This window comes from Pleurodeles waltl, chromosome 10, assembly GCF_031143425.1.
Source record: "Pleurodeles waltl isolate 20211129_DDA chromosome 10, aPleWal1.hap1.20221129, whole genome shotgun sequence".
NCBI lineage: Eukaryota > Metazoa > Chordata > Amphibia > Caudata > Salamandridae > Pleurodeles > Pleurodeles waltl.
Genome location: NC_090449.1, coordinates 865,308,856 through 865,335,138, shown reverse-complemented (window position 1 = coordinate 865,335,138; position 26,283 = coordinate 865,308,856). Strand labels below are relative to the sequence as shown.

At 42.5% G+C, this 26,283-nt stretch overlaps 1 protein-coding gene across 1 annotated transcript in view; it reads left to right on the top strand.

Moving 5' to 3' along the window:
• ITGA8 (integrin subunit alpha 8) overlaps positions 1-26,283 on the top strand; it is a 550,523-nt gene that overhangs the window by 95,981 nt on the left and 428,259 nt on the right. The window contains exons 3-4 of the mRNA XM_069211593.1: positions 17,932-18,032; positions 23,939-24,062. Coding sequence (XP_069067694.1) covers positions 17,932-18,032; positions 23,939-24,062 — 225 coding nt within the window. The remainder of the gene's footprint in view (positions 1-17,931; positions 18,033-23,938; positions 24,063-26,283) is intronic.

Here is a 26,283-nt window from a genome sequence, read left to right as displayed (position 1 = left end):
GTGGGGCTGACTGTGCAAGTTACTGTCTTCTAGTTCCTGTGGAGGGGGTCTGTGTTACGATCTCCTCTGTATGTTTGGATGCCAATTTGGCAATGTCCTATTACTAAAACTCAATAAAACCTGTTCTGAAGGAAAAAAAGCTTTCAATAGGTTGGCCAGGACCAGGGCACCGTTGCCTCCAGCATCCAGGGCTGCTCTGGTCTCTTCAGAACCTTTTATCAGAGCAGTTTCAGTGCTTTGGCCGCTTCTGAAGACATACTTAGTAGGATCTAGAAGCTGTTTGGCCAGAATAAAGTTAGATAACTGAATATTCATCACTATTTCTATTATCTTGGCAGGCAGCGGGAGGTGTGAAATGGGGCTGAAGTTATTGAGATCCATTGGGCTTAAGCTAGGTTATTTTTTAATAAAGGCAGTATGGAAACCACCTTCCATGCTTTAGGAAAGTAGCCTGTTTTGAACATCTGGTTGAATATAGTAGTTAGGTTTTTGGCCATAATCTCTGGTACAAGTTTAATTACAGATAGGGGACACGGATCAAGTGGGGACCCGAACATGGCAGGTTGGATTGGCGCAAAATTCCACTGAAACATTCCAAAAAGTCAGTCTGTTTTGTGTTTGGCGTGGCATGCCAATTTCCCTTTACCATTGTATATTTAGATGTTTCAAACTTATTGTATATCTGTTCCACTTTATTTAAGAAGAAGCTAGCAATGGAGTTACAGAGCAATTGACTGCTAAAGGCCTGATCCTTGCATGGAATCGAGGTCTGGTTCAACACTGTCCGAAATAGTTCTTTTGACGAGTGTTTGGTGGATTCGATCTCTTTTATAAAATAGGCAGAGTTTTCTTTAATAAGTAAGGACTTGTAATCATAAAATCTTTATTTTGCCAGCTATAGTCCTTTCTCCACTTACGTTCTTGACGTTTGCAGAGCTGTTTCTGTTTCCTAAGGCAGTCTGTATGCCACGGAGCAGTGGTGCTACTGCGCTGAGAGTGGACTGATTTCTCTGGGACTAATGATGAAGAAGCTAAATGCAGCCAGCTGGTGTGGCTGGTGATAGCCTGGTCTAGGTTATCTGGGTAATCAGGCTCAGACAAGGTAAGCATACAGTATGCATAAGTTGATCTGGATTTATTCTTTTCCAGGCCCAAGATGTATGAGGCCTGAATGCAGAATTATTGTGCTGAGGTTTAGGAAACAGATTTATAGCAAACATTACAGCGTGATGGTCTGACCATGTCAGAGGCAAGGAGCCTCGAGCCTTGAGTAGGGCTTTGTTGGAAAAAATCTCGTCCAGCAAATGGCCAACAGAATGTGTGGGGTCTTAACAACTTGAACAAGGCCTGCACTAGTCAAAGTGTCAATGAGCAATTCCGTGTCATGATCCTCCGAGATCTCAAGGTGAAAATGAAAATCGCCAACCACGGTGAAATCTTTGGCACATTGACCATCTTCCAATAAGGAACCAGCGTTTAACGTACCGTGCTTCTTGGGCCTGGGAGACGATAAAGTAATACTCCGTTAAAAGATTGATGTTTGGAAAGTTGTAGACAACAGGAGAGTGTTTCTCATACAGAGGAAGATGCACTACCGAAGGTGGCTGACATCAAGTCACGATAGATAATTGCTAAACCCCCTCCTCTTTTAAGGGGTCTGTCTAAAGCGTGACAAGCAAACCCAGGAGGAATGGCCTCTACCAGATCAGGCCCAGAAAAGAGGTCAGTCCAGGCTTCGGGTTTAAAAGCTATATATCGAGCTTCTGACTTTCTAGAAATCCAGCTGCGTTTCATCAGTGATCTGGCGTTTAAAAGAGGGCAACGTGATTTGCTTTTGGAATTATTATTCAGGTTACCTGTATTGGAACAGGAACCTATTCTTTGTAACGTGCAAACAGCTTGATAATTTGTGCTCCTCATTCTCAATTGAACGTCTTGGAAACATTAACGGGGAGCCAAAGTCTGAGCGAATACAATTAGGAATCTTACCTCTTTTATTCAGAGCATATAGCCCTGTTCTTGAGTACTGTTGAATTGGCAGCATGTGGGGGTAAAAACTGGCAGGGGGACTGGCGCTAAGCACGATCTGGACATGGACGGGCTCAGACGGGCTTGCCTTTGGCACGGGCGCACTCTTTGTCAGTTTAAATATCCCTCCATGCGAGGGAGAAGCATGGCAATGACCCAGTGCTTCACAGTGTATGAGTGCACACAGGTGGGGGAAATGAAAAGGTGCAGAAACCAGGAGCCAGCAACCCCACAATCCACTCACAGGCTCCCCTGTGAGGGAGAGATACTGGTAAAGTAACACAAATTAAAATAAAGGTGAGAAATCCAAACACATAAAATTATAAAAATTAGAGAATACTCCCATTCAGTATGGCACCCAAGCAGTATGAGCCAGGCACCACCTAAAATGTAGCGCAATACTTGCTTACAAGAAAATAAAAAGTAGGCAAGTCAGACAGGTCCTTCCAAAAGGAACAGAGCCTACCATCTTGAACCTGTACCTGGTCCCCCCCTGAGTGAGTCCAGAACTCGCAAGAGGTCTCCATGCACTCTTAGACCCTTGGTTGTGGCTCTAAAAGTGACCAGATGTCTGTGGTTGGTGAGTTTGTCTTTTAGGCACTATTTTGAACCTTAAACTTCAAAAATTCATAACTGGCTCTACTGATTTGATTTTTGTTGTTGTGGTGTCACATAACTTATCAAAATGTACTGTATGTTTCTAAATTGGTTTGGGTTTTCTCTGGTGTTGTGTTTTCACTGTTTGTGTGTTGCATAAATACTTTACACATTGCCTGTAAGTTAAGTCTGACTACCCAGGGTTAAATAGGTTAATTTAGAGACTTTTTGTGGTCCACCCTGCAAGGGATAGTGGCTGTTGCTTGACCCAGTCAACCAACAACCCAATTTTTCACAAATAACTATGAAATTCATATGTATCATACTCCCACTTTCCCGTCAGTGTGACATAAGTACTTCTCAGGCAGTGAACCCACTGTTTCCTTATTTTGCAGAAAATCTTATATTATACCACAAATCAGAGGAGTCCCAGGGTAGGAACAACCACCTTTTCCAAAAAAGCAGAGTGAATCAGTTGTATAAATCCCAGCTGGCGATTTGTAGCTCTATTTTGACTAATACCTCTCGTCTCTAGGAGTATTTATGTATATATCCTGGCATCTTGCAGACTATATCATTAAGAGGTGAGAATCGAGGTCTGTGATTCGCAGCACAGGTTGTCATAAATTCATTATGCCATTTCAAGTGTCTTCAAGAAAGAAAATTCATTATCTCATGAGCATAAGAAAAGTATGCGTATTTTTACTGCACCTTTTTGGGGCATGTTACCTTTTTCCCTAATATTTGCTGCCACCAAACTATGAATCCACATTAAAAGTTATTTTGTTTTTCATACAGTTGAGACAGGGTTCAGAATGAACATGTGAACATACATACGTGCTCAGTGAGGTCAAAGTGCATGAAACGTTTCGGGAGCTGCTGGAAGGATGGTCTTTCTTCCAAGGTCTCACACCATACCAGATGCAAATGAACAGGGCAGTCTGTACAAATATTATTATCTTACAAAGTTTTGAGAATAATATGTTATACCAATCTTATACCCATTATAGCCAGTGCCAGAATACCACAGAGGCACAGACTTGAATTAGCAAGGGCTGCACTAGAAGGAAATAAGCACGCAATTTAAATCAGATGTCTTTGTCCTGAGCCTTATCGAGCAGCCTCAGACCATAGTAGAGTTCGGAAATGCTAGGGTTAAGCTGAAAAATTTAGGTAACACACATAGGCTGATGAAGTTTCTGCACAGGATATATTTTTCTGTGCAGAATTTCCATATAAGGGAGAAGACACATTTATACAAATGTTGCAAGCCTTCTACGTTAACGTGCAAAATTTCATCATGATAGAACAAAATTAAGTTTGATTTCCTAAAATTACTTCCCAAGTCCCTATTGGTCAAGGGATCGCATGTTCACACTTTGTCCAATAAAATATCAAATCTATTCTTTCTACTATACTCGGTTAACAAGTCGTTTATTCACTCTTTTGGTAATTTCCTCATCATCCGACTCGTCAGGTAACAATATTGTTGCAGCTCATACTCAAGTCAATGTCTCCATTGTTCTCCTCCTGAGAAAGTCAGTGTTACACACATTACACTTATATTGTTACATTTAGGAAGAACAGCATCTTCTAGCAAGCGGTTCTCATAAGAAAGACTTTTAGCTACAAGCACATTTGGTCAGCACAGTGGAAAATCACAATATAAATCTCTAAGCAGACATTTTATCAATCGGTTTAGAAATACAGCTTGACATAAGGCCATGCAACTAGGCCTAGACCTCCGCTAACTTAAGGCCTACAATGAATAAAGCTAAATACATAATGCATAACCCTTAATATGGTGTATTACTAAATCAATCAAACATAAGTTCTATATTTCATATTAATAAGCAATTAATAAGTACACTTCTTGAACATTGGCGGCAACTCACGTGGACACATTTTCAAATGCGTGCATTATTTTTCTATATTATTACGTTTTCTACGCAAATCCATTACTCAGAATACATGAATACGCATCAATAATTTTTATTAAAATACCTGCTTTAGCACAAATAACTTTGGTACCATTTGACAAATGTTCACAAAACTTTCCCAAAAAAGTATCGCCCACCGCATCTCCTTCTTGGAGTGATCCTTCAAGTGGGGACCAAGAAAAAGGGCAGTCCCAACATGTGTTTTACCCATGCAATGTTTGATTGAACTTGAACAGTGATACTACAAAAATGAATGAACAGAATTACACCAAATTTGGTTGAAAGCTAGACCTTGATCCAGGAAACATGCTTTTTTCGATTTCGTGTAAATCCATTCAGTAGTCCTAAAGTAACTTTAATTTGCACCCTTGCCATGCACTGCATCTTACCTCATGTGTTACATCACTCATGACACACTCTATAACAGCAGTGATAACATCACTGCAGTGACTGAAATTAAATCATTGATGACAACACTGTGTTTGGTGAGGGTGAGAGTTATAGTTACTTTAGGGCAGGAGTTATTGTTACCAGAGATAACTGCAACTGGTGTAGTTGTTCTGTTAGTTTTAAACATTAGAGCTGGAACGTTTGTTTTACAGCTTGGAGTAGTTTGAGTTTGAAGGGCCTTAGTATTGCAGTAGGCCTGCTAGGCCTGAAAATGTGTAAGTCACTACACTCTCAAGGGGCTAAATATATGCTTGCACTACATTACTTTGTGCCATTTTATTTCATGTGGCTATGCCCTCTAGGTGCTAATTATATGGCTGCATGACCGTGTTTCTTACAAATTATAGTTTTAACTTGTCGTCCTCTAGGGGCTGTTCTGAGCATTACAGTCAACATACTACCATATTTGCTGCACTCGGTCAGCCCATAATGCTTTGCAGGACATTCCTTTACAAAACATTTTTTCTCATAGCCTGTGGTGGTTCTAGGACAATAGAGCCACCTTCAACACGTTCACCACAACCTGCTCTTTCTGTCTAGATTATCTCTTGGTCCCCACACCAGGTTAGTGGAAACCCCAAAATCATAATCCCCTCTCTCCATTCAGTGTCTTCTTAACTTCTCTCATGGCTGGAACGTTTGTTTTACAGCTCAGAGTAGTTTGTATTTTGAGAGTCTTGTTTGTAATATCATTGCAGTAGGCCTGCTAGACTTAAAAATGTGCAATGCACTACACCATTTAGGGGCTTAATATATGGGTACACTGCAATGCTTTCAGTCATTTTCTTTTCATGTGGTTATGCTCTCTAGGGGCTACCTATATGATTACATGATTGTGTTTCTTACAAATGCTGTTTTCCTTGTGGTGTTCTCTAGGGGCTTTTCTGAGTATTACAGTCTAATGTCTAACATTTATTTCTGATAAAGGCTTTAATTGGGTTTATATGGTAATTGTACATGTTTTATTAATGTCTCCTTATTGCAATTATGACCATGATTCAGGGCAACTTAACATCCTTATTACACTATGACTGTTTGAACACTCTTTATATGTTTGGATGACCCTTCTAGTCTATTTCTCTTGCTACTCCTCCATGGCTGGCTTGTTTTGGGAATTATGTTAGCCAGCCAGCGACTCTGATGGTGAGGAGGTGAAAGTGGTATACTATTGTAATCAGCATGGCAGATTTAAATCAGTATGCTAAATGACAACATTTTCATTTTTGGCTGCAGATAGAGGAAGGAGGTAAATAGAGGTGCTTTAGTTATATGCAGGACCACTAGAATTATGTGGCATGGTTGATCAATTTATGTGGCAAGAAAAGTCCAGCCATGAATTTACAATGCCAATAGTTCCAACTCAAGGAAATGCAAGACCCATTGCATTGCAAATGCTTGTTTTCGGTTGCTAATAACTTTGGTACAGTTTGACAAATCTCCAAGAATCTTTCCAAAAAAGGTGCCACTTTTTGATAAGTTTGTTCATGGCAAGTTTTGGTGTGATCTGTCAAGTGCCTCAAAAGCAAAACCCCCATGCATTTTCCATAGACTTCTTTAGGTAGGGCTATAACAAAAACTGCTTCACAGAATTGCACCAAATTCAGCAGAAAGCTAGATCTTGGTTTGCAGATTGTGCTTTTTGTGATTTGGTGTAAATCTGTTCAGTAATTTTTCAATAAATTAAAGTTAAAATATAATTGTGTATTTTGGCAGTTGGGTTCGCAAGAGTCTTCAATGCTCTTTCGGGAGCACCAAGTTAAAAATAAAGCATTCTAAATGGCCCAAGGAGCTTTATTTCATTTGGGCCATCTCACTCCCAAGGGACTCAGACTTCTGTGAGAAACATGAGAAAAATGTTGCTCGCAGCCATTACAGGACTTGGGGACTTAGTCCTCTGTCCAGACGTTGAAAAAAATAAAGATATACGGGAGCAGGGTAGGAATAACATGATAACGTAGGCCCCATTGAGGGAGACGCAGAGGGAAGCCCCAGTGGCAAAAAAAAAAAAAGAAAATGGCAAAAAATGCCACAATCCTGTAAGACTCTTGTGAGATCATAAAAAATGGCAGCCGGGCCACATTTAAAGAGCTAGTACCCTGTAAAGCCTACCCCTGGGGCTGATTTTATATATATGAGGGGGCTTCATGGCTTCCCCCTCCCCAAGCCTCCAAAGGCCCTGGGAAGCCCACCCCAGGGCTTAAAACTGTTCATATGGGAAGAGAAGACACGTGGCCCCCCTCCTAGACCTGCCAGGCTCTTTGTGGATCCCACCCCTGGAGCCAACATTACATTTTGCGGGGAGAAGGCCACTTGGCACCCCTCCCAGGGCCAAAATGCACAAAAATGGCTAGGGGGGCTGTGCGGCACCTCACCAATGCTTTGAGAGGCCCTGGAGAACTCATGCCCTGGGCTGACATTACTGTTTATGGGGGCAGGGCTGTTTGACCCCCCTTATCTCCCTATATGTTTGCTCTTCCTTGGCAGGAGCATTTTAAAATCTCCAGCGTGCCGCCTCCCCCTACAAACTGTTGCCGAGCCCTGGGGAATGGAGGTCTCTGGGCCAAAATTGGCTCAGGTGGGTTAAAGGTTTGCATGGCCCGGGGGCCAGGGAGTTCCCAGTGACATAATCAGCACAGGGGAGAGTGGGGCAGCATGCCCACTCCCACTACAAAATATTGCCCAGCCCCTAGGGATGGAGTCAATGGGTCAAAATTGCCCAGAATAGGAGGGAACCGTGCCCCCCCCATTCAAATGTCGCCATGCCCCATTTTGGATGGGGTCCCCAGGGCCAAAATCAGCTTGGGGAGGTGGGGTTGTGTCATTTGAAATGTCATCAGTGATGTTATAAATGATGTCATGAGTGAAGTCATATGTGAGGTCATAAGCAGTGCATGGCGGGGACTCAAGTTATAGTTAGCTCTGTGTTTAAGTTCAAAACATTAATTTTGTCACTAACAAATTTACCCAACTATAATGTTACTTTAACCTTTGTTTTCTAGTGCATGAAAAAAAAAAAATATATATATATATATATCAAAAACGAAGTTGTCCTCATGTGAAAGCGCAATCCCAACAGGTTATATAAACGGGAAGAAAAAGCAAAGCCAGCAACTCACAGTGAATTATTTAAGCAGTTTCATTATTCCAGGCCTTAAGTTATAAAATCATCTCTGGACACGTGTTTCAAGGTCAATCCTTTCTTCAGCAGAGAAAAATATAAAAGTGTTTCACCCTCGTAGGTGCAGCCAGTGCTGGAGGTGTTCCAGGCATCTCTTTCTTACTGAAAAGACCGGCATTGCTTCAGCTTGTCTAATTACAGGCACCTGATTAGTCTCTTTAAATACTAGTCCGCCCCAGTGGGCCTCTCAAGTGAGCAGTGCATGCTGGTTGTGGTGGTCCTGCAATTTTTTCATTTTGCCCCAAGTGGGTTGCTGGAGCCAAACGAAATAATGACCCAAAGTGCAAAAACTTTGTAGGCGAATCCAAAGTAAAATTGTCGGATTTGCTGTGAATAACCCAACCTGATTGCTCTTATGTGACAATCCATTTTTAGTCACACAGACCTGCTTCGATGTGCAGTGGTGCTGCCTTCCCGGCTGGACTGGCCGGTTAATTATCAAAAACGAAGTTGTCCTCATGTGAAAGCGCACTCCCAACAGGTTATATAAACGGGAAGAAAAAGCAAAGCCCGCAACTCACAGTGAATTCTTTAAGCAGTTTCATTATTCCAGGCCTTAAGTTATAAAATCATCTCTGGACACGTGTTTCAAGGTCAATCCTTTCTTCAGCAGAGAAAAATATAAAAGTGTTTCACCCTCGTAGGTGCAGCCAGTGCTGGAGGTGTTCCAGGCATCTCTTTCTTACTGAAAAGACCGGCATGGCTTCAGCTTGTCTAATTACAGGCACCTGATTAGTCTCTTTAAATACTAGTCCGCCCCAGTGGGCCTCTCAAGTGAGCAGTGCATGCTGGTTGTGGTGGTCCTGCAATTTTTTCATTTTGCCTCAAGTGGGTTTCTGGAGCCAAACGAAATAATGACCCAAAGTGCAAAACCTTTGTAGGCGAATCCAAAGTAAAATTGTCAGATTTGCTGTGAATAACCCAACCTGATTGCTCTTATGTGACAATCCATTTTTAGTCACACAGACCTGCTTCGATGTGCAGTCGTGCTGCCTTCCCGGCTGGACTGGCCGGTTAATTATCAAAAACGAAGTTGTCCTCATGTGAAAGCGCACTCCCAACAGGTTATATAAACGGGAAACACGTGTCCAGAGATGATTTTATAACTTAAGGCCTGGAATAATGAAACTGCTTAAAGAATTCACTGTGAGTTGCTGGCTTTGCTTTTTCTTCCCGTTTATATAACCTGTTGGGAGTGCGCTTTCACATGAGGACAACTTTGTTTTTTATATATATATGTATATATATAATATATACATAGAATGTATATGGAACATATATTTTTCTGTTGAGAGACAGAGAGGGATAGAGAGAGAGAGCGAGAGAGATAGAGAGTTGGGTGGGGGGGGAATTGGACCATGCATACTCCAGTTACACTTTACATTCTTAAGGCCTGTTTGTGTCTTTGAGAGGACGTCAGGAATTCCAAGCCCACCTAGAATATAACCTGCTACAAATAGAGCATCCAAAAACAGTTGACACCTGCCCAAGCTGCTGCATCACTCAAAGCACCCATATTACCATACTGAAGTACCACAATATAATAGTTCAAGTGAGCAGCATCCTTCTCTAGGAATGAAAACCTCATTAATAAAATACGTCATTCTGAGCATGGGAGACAGCACTTAAATGTGCACTGTGCACTTAAGTATGCACTGCAAAAAAAAAGCATTTGTGACTAGCACACCTCCCATAAATTCAATGATGCCCACTAGTCCCGCAAGTAAACTCAGGCTTCTGCTTCATCCAAAATACAACTACATGGCTTTACGAGACTGTTCGAGATCATCTATTCATATATTTGTTCTCAGTGCCTACAATGCTTGACAAGTATCCAATATATGATTACAAGATTGTTGGCAGACATTAAAGCTGAAATTGCCGAAGTCATGATTTATGATTGTTGGAGGCGGCGCTTTCTGGTTGGCTGCAGCAAGGCCCCAGCCAGGCAGATTCTTCCCACTCCCATCAAGGGTGGATGATTACACTTGCTGTATAACCTGTGCTCACCCTTAGATTGCTGGGCACAGAGCAGTCAGGCTTATCACAGAGCCAATGTATAAAGCAAGGGCACAGCACTTCTCCACCACAAAACACATTGAGCGGCACAAATGAGATTTCACACAGCATGTCAGTATATAAAAATTGCATTTAACACACATTGTCAACACTGCATTAGCATCATGCCAATAGAGTTCACAATATTCGGCCCAACTGAGTGTAACAACAATGACAGTATATACAAGTGAGAAAATTATGCTTTCCCTCCCTGCACCCTTATGCAGTACCAAACGTTGTCAGCACAAGACCCACCATGGAGTTTACCAATTTTGATGTAACACTTAAATTCAGGGTGCACCCCAGTTCCCAATGCTAGCAGCAATAATTACATACAAGGGCTGTAAAACTTCCACATAGCACTGTGGCCTAGGTTGCACTAGTAAATTGTAATGCAACCTCAGGAATTCCCTGGCAGATAAACGTTGGGGGTTGCCACGGGCATCATTCAGCTTGTGCACACACACACACACACATATTCTCATATGCACACGCTCCCAGCACCCTAATGTGGGGACCTGATATCCAGCTAGTGGATGCCCCTGTGTTTGCAGGCACCCTGGGTCCCGAACCACCCACCAACCAGCATCTGCTATCTCACCCTACCATACCACAAACCATAGATTGAGTCAGCCTTCTCCCTGGATACTAGGCTGCTTGCGGCTCTACTCACACTACACAGGATCCCATGGACAAAATGGAAGGGGTGAAGGAAAGACAACACCCATCTGGCAACAATTAACACGGAGACAGTTAGGCTCCCAGTAGAAGATTCACTCAGAGGTCTGCCACCCACAGGGGAAAGTCACTAGGGCCACCAGTTAGCCACTGCAGCATCCAGCACCACCAGACTGTCAATGTTACAACATATTTACCAATTTCAGCAACTCCAGAACAGAGGTGCACCTTCGGGAGTCTTGCCTTGAGTCACCCTCGACAATTCTGGTTGTGCACGACAAGTTTGGCACACAATGTAAATCCCTAGCAGGATGTCCTTGATGTCCATGAGACCTCTGCAAAGATCAGGGGGCATCTAAACTGCTCTTGGAGAGTATTTCTCAGGTTAAGACACCGCAGCAAGTAGTCAGCTCAGGCCAGCCGCAATAGAGGAAGTGTGCGTGGATCCCTTACTCAGACAGTTATCCTCCTGTGCATAACAAATTCCTTTGGCAGTGCACACCACGTGGGCCAGGAACACCGGTCCCACAACGCCGTAGATACAACTCTGCCTTGCTGAGGGATAGTTCCCCTAGTTATACTAAAGTGTTCCTTTGAAGTTTTGGGGTGGTTCAAAGGGTTCTCCTTTGAACTACAGATGTCTCCCCTAAATTTTCTCCTCATCTGCCCCGAGGACATAGAATGCAGATTGTTATCTTTGGTGGGGCCATGATCTGATGTACTAAGACTCGAGTAGCACCGGACGGTTACGCTCCCATGTCAAAAGTGAACAGTGCAGTACCTCCACAAATATGAGGCACAACATCAGGGGCATGATGACCTGAGGCCAAGTGTCAGAAACCTCTCCCTTCTTTGAACCACAGGTGTCTCCCCTAAATTTTCTCCCTATCTGCCTCGAGGGCATGGAATGTAGATCTTTATCTTTAGTGGGGCCACGCTCTTGCTCTGAGAGGCCAAGTGTCAATCAATCAATCAATCAATCAGGGATTTGTATAGCATGACTACTCATCTGTAAGGGTCTCAAGGCACTGAAGGGGGAGCTGCTAATCTGACTGGGAGCTGTGGTTCAGTCGAAGAGCCAGGTCTTGAGGACCTTCCTGAATTTGGGCTGCACTGGAGATTACCTGAGGTGGAGAGACAGGGTGTTCCAGGTCTTTGCAGTGAGGTAGGAAAAATATTTGCTTCTGGTCCTGGTCTTACGGATCTGTGGGACGGTAACCAGGGCCAGTTGGGCAGAGCGGAACATCATGAATCTGCTCCTCTGCAATCCACTATTGCAGACAGACCTAATCAGACTCTTTTCTCCCATGTTACCTTATGGGCAGAGCAGCTCTCGTGGGCAGTGTGAATAGGCATGGATGTCCTGCACCCCCGGGTACATGTGCCCTGGACCACATATAGCCTACAGAGGTAGGCTAGGCACTTAGGTTACAGCCACCACCAAGGGGCAAGTGCACCCATACTGGCCTGTAATATTAGGCTCAGCGTCTATTTTAGAAACCATGTGTGCAAGTATGCACACCCTGGCATGTGATGCCAGAACCAGTATCTAGATAGAAAAACACCCATGTGGCAGTATGTGCACACGGACTAGAGGCGCTTCCAGGTGAATGGATGTATGGTGATGACACTCCCACACTGTACTTACAGTGGGAAAGTGCTGAGGGCCAATGGCCCTGTGCGAGAACCAGCAAAGCCTCCTAGAGCAAAGTGAAAAGCTTGGGGAAGCACTACTTACTAGTGTCAGGTCTAACAATGATGGATAAACATAGAGACCATTTTGAAGGTAAATCTGAAATACACATATCACATCAAAATGTGAAAAGGCAGACTTATGATAGGAATGTGCTCAGGAGTAGCCAAAGAATTAAAATACACCAACTTCTAAATAGCAAGTCATCATGATCCTCCCTAGAAGAACTCTCCTGTCTCTTCCATCCAAGCACCTATCTATTCATCCTTTGATTCTTCCATCCACCTGATGATATCCACAATTTCACCTTTAAATTCTGTACACCATTCTTTCTTTTATCTATTGGTCAGTCTTTCACCGTTCTGCCTATTCTCCCATCCATATCCAAACCTATTCATCTCCAAACCTATCCATTCATCTATCCATCTTTTCACTCATCAGTCTCTCCATCAACCCTTTCACTCATCGATCCTTTCAGTCATTCATCCATCCATTCACCCTTTCACTCCATGCAACCACCTTTTCACTCCATCCAGCCATCCTCCCTTTCACTCATCCATCCATGGTTTCACTCAGCCATCCATTCTTTCATTTCTCCTTACACCCATCCACTCATCATCCATCCATCCATTTACCCGTTCACTCATCTTTCCATCCATTCACTCATCCATCCATGGGTTCACTCATCTGTCCATCTATTCACCCTTTCTTTCACTCATCCATCCATTCTTTCACTTATCCATCCACCCTCCCATTCACTCATCCATTATTTCACCGATCCACACCTCCATCCAACCTTTCACCCACCCAACCATCTACCCTTCCTTTCACTTATCCATTCTTTCACTCATCCATCCTTTCACACACCCATCCATCCTTTCACTCAGTCATCCACCCTTTCATTTATCCACCCAGCCTTTCACTCCATCCACCTGTTCTCCCTCTCACTCATCCCATGCATCAAACCATCGACTCTCCCTCAGTCAGCCATCCATTCTTCCACTCACTCATCGATCCATCCTTTCTCTCATCATCCATCCACCCTTTCACTCATCCATCCATCCTTTCATTCATCCACTCACTCCCTTTCACTCATCCATCCATCCTTTCACTCACCCATCCATTCACCCTTTCACTCATGCATCCAAACCGCCACTCACTCGCCTTTGTCCGCTCAGTTGTAGACAGAAGAGGCCAATCAAGAACTCCACTATGCTGTAGCTTCTAATGTTGGGGGGTTCACAATGTTCCAGCATCCTACCTTTCACTCGTGCCTCCTTCTGTCCTTTTGCTCATCCATCTATCCACCATTTCATTCCATCCATCTGTCCACCCTTTCACTCTATGCACCCACTCTTTCTAATCATCCATTCACCTTTTCATCCATTCATCTTTTTATCCATCCACCTTCCGTTTCATTCATCCATTCTTTCAATTATCCATCCATTAACCCTTTCACTAATCCATCCATTCTTTCTCTCATACTTCCTTTCACTTTCATCCATCCATCTACCCACCAACCCTTTCACTCATCCATCAACCATTTCACTCACATATCTATTCATCCGTCCGTCCTTCCACTAACTCAGTCAACCAACCATCCACCTTTTCACATTATTAGCCTTTGTCTGCCGGCTTGCAGACAGAAAAGGACCATCAAAATCTGCCCCCCCCCCGCTGTAACTGCTAAACCGGGGATGGGTGGTTAACTCCCCCCCCTGTTGTTGGTGGTCATGGCTTGGTCATTCTCTGCCTCTGTGGCTATTCCCTCACCGTGCCCCTGTTGTGTTGAAGATGTAGAAATTACACACAGTGCCTGATTTAAGAAAAGTGGTGCTGCACCTACTGCAGCGCCACTTTGCTTGTGCCCCTTGGCGCCCCCCTAACGCCACCATGTGTGCGCCGTATCTAACCTACGGCACGCCATGGCGGTAGTTATGTAAAATAGCCTCAACATTTTTTACGCTACTTCAGAGCTTTGCACCGTTAGCATAAAAAATGTTGACACTAATCCTGCAAAGCCCTTTGAGGCCCATTGTAAACAATGGTGTGCCTCCTTTTAATGCCTGCTCTGAGCAGGCTTTAAAAGTGCTGAAAAAATGACGCAAATAAATCTTTTGGATTTCTTTGTGCCATATTTTCGGCCCTCCCTAACGGGGGGAACGCCCCCTTTGCAAACAATATGGCTGGCACAGGCATAATGTAGTGCAAAGAGCTACAAAGTGGCAAAATGCATGCATTGCTAAATTTGGCAAGGCGATTATGGCCTCGTTGGGCCACATTAGCAGAAATAAATGACGCAAATATGGCGCAAGAAGACTCTAGGGGCTCTTAAATCTGCCCCACAGTTCCTTGGCATTCTTATGTAGACTTGCCTGACTGTGTTGTTGTATATTGGATCTATCCCTTCCTGCCATTTATGGCCTAGAGTACACGCGCAGAAAGTTTTAAATAATAAAACATGTTGCAGGAAGTCATGACTTGATTTCCTCTGTACCTACGGCGAATGTCTCCGCATCACTTCTGCCGCTGGCTGGAGCCGGTGCCACGTGTGTGTTCTTCAACATTTTATGGAATAGGAGCCACAGAGTTCTCTTGATATTTGTAAAGCAACTTTAATGCAGAGCATAAGAACGCCAGGAAGCTATAGAGATCAGGGTGAACTGCTTAGAGTTTTCAAATGTTCTCAGAAGTTCAGAGGCGGTGTCTAGCCAGAGAAGACATCTCCAGTTGGGCACATGTGGGAAACCAGTTTCACTTCAGAGAGCTGTGAGCGAGGGAAGGGGAGGTCTGCTTTTTATTAAGGTCTGAAATGCATCATAATTGGTCCGAGCTCTCGACCAGATGGTTCCTTTTATGCTGACATCTGCAAAGTATATATAAGGCATCGTCTGGTGGGAGAGTGTGCGCACGTGCAATTCTTTAAGGGACCCTGGTCCATGAAGGCGCTGGAGCGCTGAACACAGAAAGGCACCCACTGAAGAATTGGTTATTAATGCGATCAAAGGTTTTTCGTGTGTTTTGTCTCAAGGAAGAAACCCTGTAAATATTACGTATTCTGCGTTCTTTGCAAGTATGTGGAAGGAGTGATCGATCCTTGAATAGAAATTTTGACATATTGCAATCAAATGTTTTTTTAAGAACGTTTTTTATTTTATTTACACTTTGAAGACAGTGGGTAGTATTTTGCGGACTTTATGTGCTTAATATTTTTGTAGGACAGGAAGCATCGAGAGGGGTACAGGTGTATGAAGGAGCAACGCATTTGGAAACACGATAACAACATCTCTTCGTTTTCCTTTACATGTGATGTAAAAACTTAGGAACGTGCTCTTTATTCAGTTAAAATATATCAAACTTTCTTCATTCTTTTGCAAATACTAATGTGCTCTAATTTACTTCAAAGATTGTAATTCTTGGATTCAAAACTAGTCACGTGGATTGTTTTTGCTTAGCAATTGCGGGTATTGTTGCATTTAAATATAGAATTACAATACGCACTTAAAGAGTCGATTGGAATGCTAAATGAATTATGACGTTTTGAGCTTTACTAATGGTTTAAAACCCTAATTTCAATTTAGGAGCTATTCAGATGTTAGAAATGTGTGCCCAATTTCGCACACACTTAGGCATGCACACACGCGCGCACACATGCAGACATGCACACAAGATACACGTGCATGCACACACACACACACATACTCACGTAGGGTAAGCAAGCACACACATATGCAGGCATGCACATACACACGTACTTAGGTGTGGGCTTGCAAACACACATTCATACATAAACACAGAAACAGATATGCATGCACACTTGCACACACACACACACACGAGAAACATACGCATGCCCAAAGTATACAAATCATTCAATTTACTACAGGTACCTTGTGTGCCCCAAAGTAGCACAACATGTCAACTTTCAGTACCCATGAGAGTACTGTCCTAGAGGTAACGCATTTTGACAATAATTTGCCAGTGTCACCGAGTCAGAACATACATCTCTGCCAGCCCCCTTTACAGTTTGTATATCATTTTGCAGAAAATTTGAATGTTTAGGAAACCCATCCTAACAAAGCGTATGTATGTCTTTACTTGCAATCTTTAAGATTTGTAGGTGTAATGTTTTTGTGCAAATTAAACATATCAAGACTACTCACCGCACAGTTACAAGTTATAAGAAGGTTGCATAAAGGAGTGAATACGATTTCTGTCCTACTAAATGCATCCAACTAGAATGTTAGTAGTATCTCTGGGGTGTAGCTGGCAGAGTATCTATATTTTATTCATTCTGTATAATTCTTAAGTGGAAACGCTGTTGGTTCACGTCTTGCAACTGTCCAAAATAAATAAGCACATTATTAGGGGACTGATGCATTATGCCCATTGGCAAACTAGGGAAATGCGGTCTGCACACCAATTGAGTCCCGAATGCGAAGGTAATTTGTATTGCGACCCTAAGTAGTAAAAGGCATCACAAATTATACATTCTGAGTAGGTCGCAAAATGTCTTGCAGAATGAATAACAGTTAGGCAGGTCATAGTTCTGATCCCCTGTGTACAAATATAGAGAGTGAGCCCCGCAAGGGACAGCAGACATCCGTCAGTGCATTTACATTCCCAAGAGAGAAACGTTTTTTTTTTCAAACCAGCTTGTGCCCTTTAGAAGGGCCGGTGGGTTTTAAAAAAAAAAAAAGTTTCAAATTCTGGAAGAATTTGGGGAGAGCAGGCAAAGGTCTCTTAGACCACTTCCTACTCTATCGAGGCTGCTGTCACAGCTCCCAAACAGGGAGATGTCCCACAGGCACTTATTTTTTATGAGTAAGATACCATCACAATCAATGATGCATTCCTCCACAAATTACTAACGGGAGGGGGGTGCTCTTTTCACAATCCCACCTGTTTGCAATTTGGATTTGACTGCAAAACCATTTTATGAAAGACTTTTCAAGCTTGTAAAATCTTTTTTGTAAATATTAAAAAGGTATCAACCCCTGTGAGTCTTTGAATCGCAACAGCTTTGCAACCCCCAAATACCTTCCTACATCAGGGACCAGATTCTTAGAAATACTGCGCTAATCAAAGAAGGATGAACACTATACAAAAGCATATGCTAGTTGCTTTAATAATAATATTAAGAAGAAGAAGAAGACAAAGTAAAGTAAAATAAAAAGGAAATAACTATAACAACGTAGTGGAACAATAGTGGGAGCAATGTTATAATAATATACACATTTTCTTCACCCTTACAAAGGAAAATAAATAATGTCATTGCTTCTTTAACACAGATTTTGTATTTCTTATAGACAACAGGAAAGTCAGAGTTAATGGAACCAAAGAATCTATTGAGTTCAAGTCACACCAGTGGTTTGGAGCTACCGTTAAAGCGCACAAAGACAAGGTGGTGGTAAGTTGGATTCATTTGGTTTTAATGTGCACGAGTTTTCTTTCGTGACTTGATATAAATGTGCACAATACGGGTCTCAATTTTTCGAAAGTCATGTACATTAGAGGTTGGTGACATTTCATTGGCTGGTATCATACCGTGCGATTGCACTAGATGTCTCTAATGCAATCTCAACCTTGTCTCTAGCAATTACACCGTTTTTGCTCCCTCCACAAATCACATTGCTAGTGATATGGGTGAGCAGAGCACTGATCACGTTATAAATCTAAAATAACACTTTACCCACTTGGGGAAACACAGAGTCCTGAAAAACATGATAGTGAAATATCGAGTCATCTTTGTTCAAAGTTAAAAGAAGTGAGGATATTTCACCTATATAATTAATCTCTCCTAACTTTATATTTCCATCGTAGCTGATGGGAATAAAACCACTGCCAAATACACAGAGAAGAGAATTAGCTAAAGGAAGCTTAGGATTCCGGATATTTTGCCATCCTGCTGCAAACTGTACCAGTAGTTTCAAAGCTGCAATAATTTACATGACATAATAATTATATTTTGGAAATAGTCACTGACATATTTTTGCCATGAAAGTCTCGGCAAGATTATTGGTTTACTTGCACTAACATTCTGCCTTGCTCATTCTGAAACATTACTAATTCTGCGTGGATATTCGGCATACGTTCATAGTTTCATTTGCCTTGTTACCTATCAAGTATATCACATAGATGTATATATGTGCACATAAATATTGATGGCATCTATGGAGAGTTTGTTGAGTCTGTTTTTCATATTTACAAGCCCTCTGGAACATAGCAGGCTCTACCTGGTCTCTGGCTATGCTCTGGTGCATAGTCCTAATGACCCAAGCAAATGGGCACAAAGTTTATTGTCTGCTGTAGTTTGGGGTTTGAAGTTCAATTCCATATTGTTTGCTCAAAAGGAAAATGTTGACAAGCATTTATTGTACTGCCAGTCCTCTCCTACCACCCACAAACACTGACACAGGCACAATCTTGCACATCTCTTTTTCAAGGGATTGATACAATGAGCACTACGCATTTTGGTGGGGCACCTCTGGGATGAAAGCATTGTTAGTGTCTGTAGATAAACTCTAATGAATGTGAAGAGCATTCTGGGCAGGCTGACAATATCTATCAATCCATGTAAGTGGTAACTGAAACCTGGCACCTAGACTTACTTTATGAATTTGGTTAATGAATTGTTTCCCCTAACAACTCTCTCCTGTTCATTAGTGCCTTTTCTGGGACACGTGGTCTACAGGTTGGCCTTAAAGTGTCAGGGCATAGGGGCCATAGAGTGATATGTTGGAACGTATTGCCATCACTTCTCAGTGTATCAAACAACACAGTGATGAATGGAATGCTTAAATCAATCTCAGCCACTGTCAGTCTTTTAGAGCCACATTCCAGTCCATTGTTTTCGCTTACCATGCTTTTAGACAGAGACTCATCTTATACAAGTTAATGCTGATCCTATTTCTCATGAGAACAGTACATCCTAAACTGCCATGTGAGGGTCCCTCCAGAAGGAAACATAGGTAACCCCAGACTGATTTCAGCCTATTTGGGCTTCATCAGTAAGGTGCAGCTTGAGTGCTATAGCATAGTGAGGACTCGATCCATGTCTGTACATATCCATTCCACTTAGGGCATCACATGCAAAAACAAGGCAAGGTGATGGATGGAATGCTTGAATTATTCGTAGCCACTGGTGATCGTTTGTGGCAGTATTCCAGCCCCTCCGTTTTTGTCTACCATGACACTCTGGACTAATACTTTAGTTATGTAAATCAGTAGTGGCCCTGGTCACCATGGGAACAGTCCATCACAAGCTTTAAGGAGAGACCACCTCCAGAAGACAACACAAGCAACACCAGACCATTTCATTTAATCTGGGCCTTGTCAGTTGAATGCAGCTTCAGACCTATGGCACAGTGATCAAGGGACCCAAGTCTGGGAATAATCATCTCTTTTAGGACACTAAATTCACTAAACAAATAACGTGATGTATCGAAAACTGGAATTCATCTCTGCCACTGGCTACCGCTTGAGGCCCCATTACAGTCCATGGGTTGAAGACTATCTGAGGCAATTCAGAAGGACTCCTCATGTTTCACTACCTATGGACAAAAGGTAAGGATGAAAACATTTCAGAAAGATAGCAGGAAATGTGCATTTGAAATCGTATTGTTAAGGTTTTTGTCAGGTGCTATCCCACACCACCTACCCAAACTCATCCTGACCTATATAGGAAAAAATAGGAAATTTGTATATTGGCTCTAGAGTGGGACTGGAATTTGGACAATGATGGAGAAACATTTAGGCCTTTTGTAGAGAGCAGCTCTGGATCAAGAGTTGGGATAAAGGCATGAACCTCATATAAATAAAATCTTATTTTCTTTCGTAAGGATCTTTAATTTAGAATTTTGGATTATGTTCCTCATCAGGGTTCAGCGTATTGCTTTTGTATAGATAATGGTTGCAATACAATGAAATACATGCATTATTTCACAAATTCTTTCATACATGCACCTTTGCAACAAATTCAGGCAAACTAGTACAGATTTGTGACAAGTACAAACTCACTGTTGCCAAATATTCAACTTATAGCTTCACAAGATACAGTATTTTTCATACTGTAGTTGACTCAAGGATCTAATACTGTCTGTAAAATGCAAAGCCTATAAGACTGTGTTTCACTTATAGATTTTACAGTGGATTTTGGGATAACTTATCAGACATAGATGAGCAGCAGTTGCAGTTTCTTGATATTTTCAAAACCAGTTGGATACAAATTCAAGTGCAGTTTCAGGTTTTGGTACTTTGTGTCAAATAAATTCCTATCCCTCTAAGACGTCTATGGGCAAATGGAGGATTAATAGCACCATCCAAAGCCCCAGTACTTAACTGAGGATCGGATGAGCAAAAGCAAAGCTGCTCATTGCCTTCCAGTGGCGTCAGGAAGAACCAGAACATGAAAAGCACTAGAGAAGAAACTCACATAATGAACACAATCAGCAGACAGGAACACAAGTTTATTGGCAAAAGGTAAAGACAACTACTTCCCTTGAGCCCACCCACAAATATCTGGAATTTGAAATCCCGGATGCTACAAATCACTGAGGGACAATACTAGAGCTTCATCCAACTCGATGAGGGTTAGTTCTGGACTCGCTGAAGCACTTGTAAGCCCTAAAACAAAAGAATAAAAGTACATGTGTTATCTTCATAAAGATACAGGTAAAATGAGTGATTGTCTACAAGGAGCTACTGGGAAATCGTAATCCCCTCAATGCGTACTCTGTGGTAGATGCTCAGACTAGAAGGGACTGTTCTGGCAGTCATTTCTGCCTTATATGTACCTCATAGGATAAGCTTGTGGGGGTTGTTTTGGGGTTGTAATCATGCTAGTTGTGGTGAGGCTTATTGCAGGCATCCCCCTGCCACCTTTAGTTTGCTTATTTCATTTTTTAGCCATGTGCCATACCTGTAAAAGCCAGGGGCCCGCTGCCACGCAGGTCAGGCAAGAGCTCTCAAATATGGTCTCTACTTTCTGAGACAGAGCATGAATAGAAACGTGGTCATGCCCGCATTGACGAGTGGATTATTTTTTAAAGGGTTATGAGCTCGTAGGGAAATACTGAATAGAGCCCATAAGTTCCAACTGCAAGGGGTGCCCTATTACTTCTTCTGTAACCAAACATTACTCCCCTTAAAGTTGGTGGCTGGCAAAATTCTTCACCAGTGCCGTGAACAGCACTTTCATTTCTAGGAGGGGCACAAAGCTGGTGTTTATTATTGGTATTTTCAGTAATGAATTATGCAAAAATATTTACCGATGAGTTTCAACCAAAGGTTATGTCCACTGTATAATTCCATTCTTTAGTTTGTAATGACAAATAAAGAAAATATTTAGATTGTCCTAATGATGGAGACAAGAGTTGTCTGTGCTTTATAACTTTGCATACAACTTTCTGCTTTCTTGCAAATAAAATTGAATGTGACTATTCATGCAATGCTTTTCATTTTAAAATGTCATGTATCCTTTAAAGCTTAGCACCACGTTGATGGTCGACAGGCGTTTGCTGTGCCTTTATAAGCCATAGTTCAAATTTGTGTTCTTGTAGCCTGTACCACACCATACATCTGCTGCTGGGAATTAGTGAACCAAAAAGAAGGCAACCAGAAATGAAGACATTTGATTCATGTGGAAGCCCTTGGAATTGCTGACCGCCCCTCCTCCTCCCAGGACTCTTAAACATCTGGGTCTTCCGAAAGAAAAAAATGTATGTTAAAGTGGCCCATCAAAGAGCAAAAGTGGAGCGTGTAACAGGAGACAAAAATTTCCTGCGTGAGGATTACTGGCTATCCCTCAAAGTCCTTGATGCGGGGTTTTGGTTTCCACCAACCGCATTTATGTATCCATCACTGAAAGTACAGCTAGTGGGAGTATTAGTAGCACAACCCATCCCTTGGCTTAGGGAGAGATGATTTCATCAAGGTAGGGATGCTTCAAATTAGAGCTGAAAAAGTAGATCAAAACTTGGTCCACTGAGGAGTGGGGTGCAACATCTGCACACGCAGTTCACATGAGTTTACTCATTTGGCACTTTGTAGATGGGGGTACACTATGGAGCATGGATGTGATTTAAAAGGCAGTGGTCTGTGAGTTTCGGATTAGTGGGGTGTTTGCATCTATGTTCCCATTGAATGGACTCAATAAGGGTGGTTCTAGGGAAGGGATAAGGGTAAACTTTGCCAAGGCAATATCCAGGTAGAAAAATTTAACTTTGTGGGTAATCACACACCTTTGCAATACTTTCTCAGTAACTTCCACATTTTCATTTACACTAAAAAAGAGTAGATATACAAGTGACGTAAAAAGAAAAAAAACTCTAAAACTCCTTGTTTTATTAGGGCATGCAGGAATGAAACCTCCTGGAGACATAACGTTTTCCCGGCAAATAAAAAAGAAAATAAAAAGTTTAATTTGCTGACGCACATTTCTGTTTCAGACCAGTATCTGCCCCTCTTATGGAAGAAGGAAAACCAGCAGTGAAATGTATGGATTAATCGATTTGCATGCATGCTTCTGGGAATTTTTACTGAGCACCCTTAAAATCATTCAATACAAATCGCAGTAAAAAATCTTCACTGCATTAATTTCTAAATTGTAAATTTCCTTTGTGAACCCTGACATAAAACTAGGACAGAGGCGTGACCTATCTACCAAAGAAAATAAGAGAAAAAATTGACTAAACAAGGCACAGAAGACAAAGTGATTTCTAGTGGCTTAATTCCTGTTTAAATTTCGATAGCCACGAAATGCCTCGAGCAGTCTGTCAGACGGGTGACGCAGGGAGTAGCAGATAACTTAATTCGTGTAATTTGCTCATCGGCGTTACAGTTATGTTGTTGAAAATCCCAGGAAACTTCCAAGGGTATTAGAATGTTCAGGCCATGACGTCCTCCGCCCTATTCATGATGCCTGCTCAGTCCCAGCTGGTGCCCACCATATGTCCCAGTGCACTTCCCAAGACGAATGAGCTTGACCCCACAAAGTCTTGACACTGCAGCACCCGACCTAGTGAACTGGGACCCTTAGATCACTCAAGGATGTTTGTGTTTGGATTTTCGTCCACCCCTTGCAATCTCAAGTCCTCCGCGTACAAGTCCAGATAGAGGCATGCGGGGCAGCGATTCCCGCAGGTACAAAGGATCTGGAAAGGAATGCGCACGTTTTATTACCTTTCTCCCAGAAGTGTCAGGAATGAGGCAGGCCAGGTCACTGGCAGACCACGGTCTACTAGCCGGCTGAGGAATGGAACCGGCCCAGTACATTTAGCACAGGATTGACTTTCAGTGTTATTTCTCTGTTCACAGGCTTGTGCTCCATTGTATCACTGGAGGACCCTGAAGGCTACTCAGGAAAAGGACCCTGTTGGAACATGTTACATAGCGATTCAGAACTTCAGTGCCTATGCCGAATACTCGCCTTGTCGCAACAGTAAGTTTTGTTTTTTGAGTTTTCCGGTGCATGTTGAGATGTCAATTATTTTTTTAATGATTTACTCATAATAAAGGGCACCTAGGCAGTATATGAAATATGGAAAATAATGAGTGTTCTGCAGCTATGTGAAGCACAGCATCAGCATCATCTTATGTTAACCTGCTCCCTGTGACTCTAAATATCAATGGATTGCCCAAAAACAGATCTTGGTATTGACCTTCTATTTTCAAGCTGTTTAAGATTCCATTCAGTTATTTAATACATACCTGGCTTGCTCCACGTCTCTGTGCTCTTTCTCTGAAATCATTCCACAGACCAATCACTCTTCTCAGACAACTTCCACTTGCTTTACACCACTCTCCAGATACCAGGGTTTGAGATAACACCACCTTTGTGAATGTGGGATGATATGTGGTGGGAATTGGGTTGCAAAAATGGGTGCACTTTTCTGAAACAAACCGTAGCTGAAAGTTTCCACAGTAAGGTTTTGGAAAGTAAGGAGTTGAGCTCATTTCTGAGGCAGAAGATGGAGGGTGATTGATGCATTTTGACCGTGATGGAGTTCCACGCCCAACAAGCACAGCAGGATTAGGCTGGGCCTCAGATCTTTTCTGGGAGCAGGACAGACATCAGGCCTTTTCCTCTCTCTTTTTATGAATTTCAGTTTGGTTATGTTGCTACTGTATATCTTGTGAATGCTTTCGGATGTCTTGACCTTGGTCGTAATGTATGGCAGGTTGTTGCCACTGACTGTACTGTAGATGGTTCAGCTGGTCTTAAAGGTGATACAGGCAGCCAGAGGTAGGCAGTAGAAGTCTCTCAAGATAGGTGTTATCCTTAAAGATTTCCAGAGAGTTTTGATAATGCAGAACGTTTTTTAGAGTAGTCATGCAGGTGTCTGGGAAACCATGCAGCCATTAAGGAGAGATAGGTCCCGGCACCAGAACAGTTGCTCTGAAGTCAGTTTCTGTTTTGCATGTTGTCACTCTCCTCAGCAGGCACAATTGATTCTTGGGGTCTTGGTCTTGTGTTTGATGTGCAATGTGGAGATGATGCTGGCATCAGTGAATTAGAATGGGGATTTGAAGCTGTTAATGACTTGTCAAATGAAGGCTTTCAGATTCATACAACTGTGATGTTTTTGGACGCATTTGCCCACTGGATGGATGGATGGATGGATGGATTGACTGTAGACATACTAATTGCCAGAGATATGTTATCAGATACAGTGACAGATCCTCATGGTGAAATCCCATTTAGGCTCAAGATAGCACTCACATGTAGCTATGTTGGGCTGCTTATTAATACATTATGAAAGACAAGACAAGACATAAGTCCACTACAGTCTAAGACTATAATCTGATAGTGGTAAATGCACAATGCATAGACAAAATAAAGCATCAAGTAGTCATATATTATTGTATTATTCTTTTAATGTCATTAAAGTATTTCAGGCCATATATGTGCTTGGAGGGCCAGTGATGTTTAGTCAGTTCACTGTACTAGATAAATAATGTTGAACTACAATGAACTAGGTAGTGAAGGGTCAGTTCCGTATTGACTGGTGTAAGGAAATGCCTCCTTGGCATGGTTGCCCCCTGACTTTTTGCCTTTGCTGATGCTATGTTTACAATTGAAAGTGTGCTGAGGCCTGCTAACCAGGCCCCAGCACCAGTGTTCTTTCCCTAACCTGTACTTTTGTATCCACAATTGGCAGACCCTGGCATCCAGATAAGTCCCTTGTAACTGGTACTTCTAGTACCAAGGGCCCTGATGCCAAGGAAGGTCTCTAAGGGCTGCAGCATGTCTTATGCCACCCTGGAGACCTCTCACTCAGCACAGACACACTGCTTGCCAGCTTGTGTGTGCTAGTGAGGACAAAACAAGTAAGTCGACATGGCACTCCCCTCAGGGTGCCATGCCAGCCTCTCACTGCCTATGCAGTATAGGTAAGCCACCCCTCTAGCAGGCCTTACAGCCCTAAGGCAGGGTGCACTATACCATAGGTGAGGGTACCAGTGCATGAGCATGGTACCCCTACAGTGTCTAAACAAAACCTTAGACATTGTAGGTGCAGGGTAGCCATAAGAGTATATGGTCTGGGAGTCTGTCAAACACGAACTCCACAGCACCATAATGGCTACACTGAAAACTGGGAAGTTTGGTATCAAACTTCTCAGCACAATAAATGCACACTGATGCCAGTGTACATTTTATT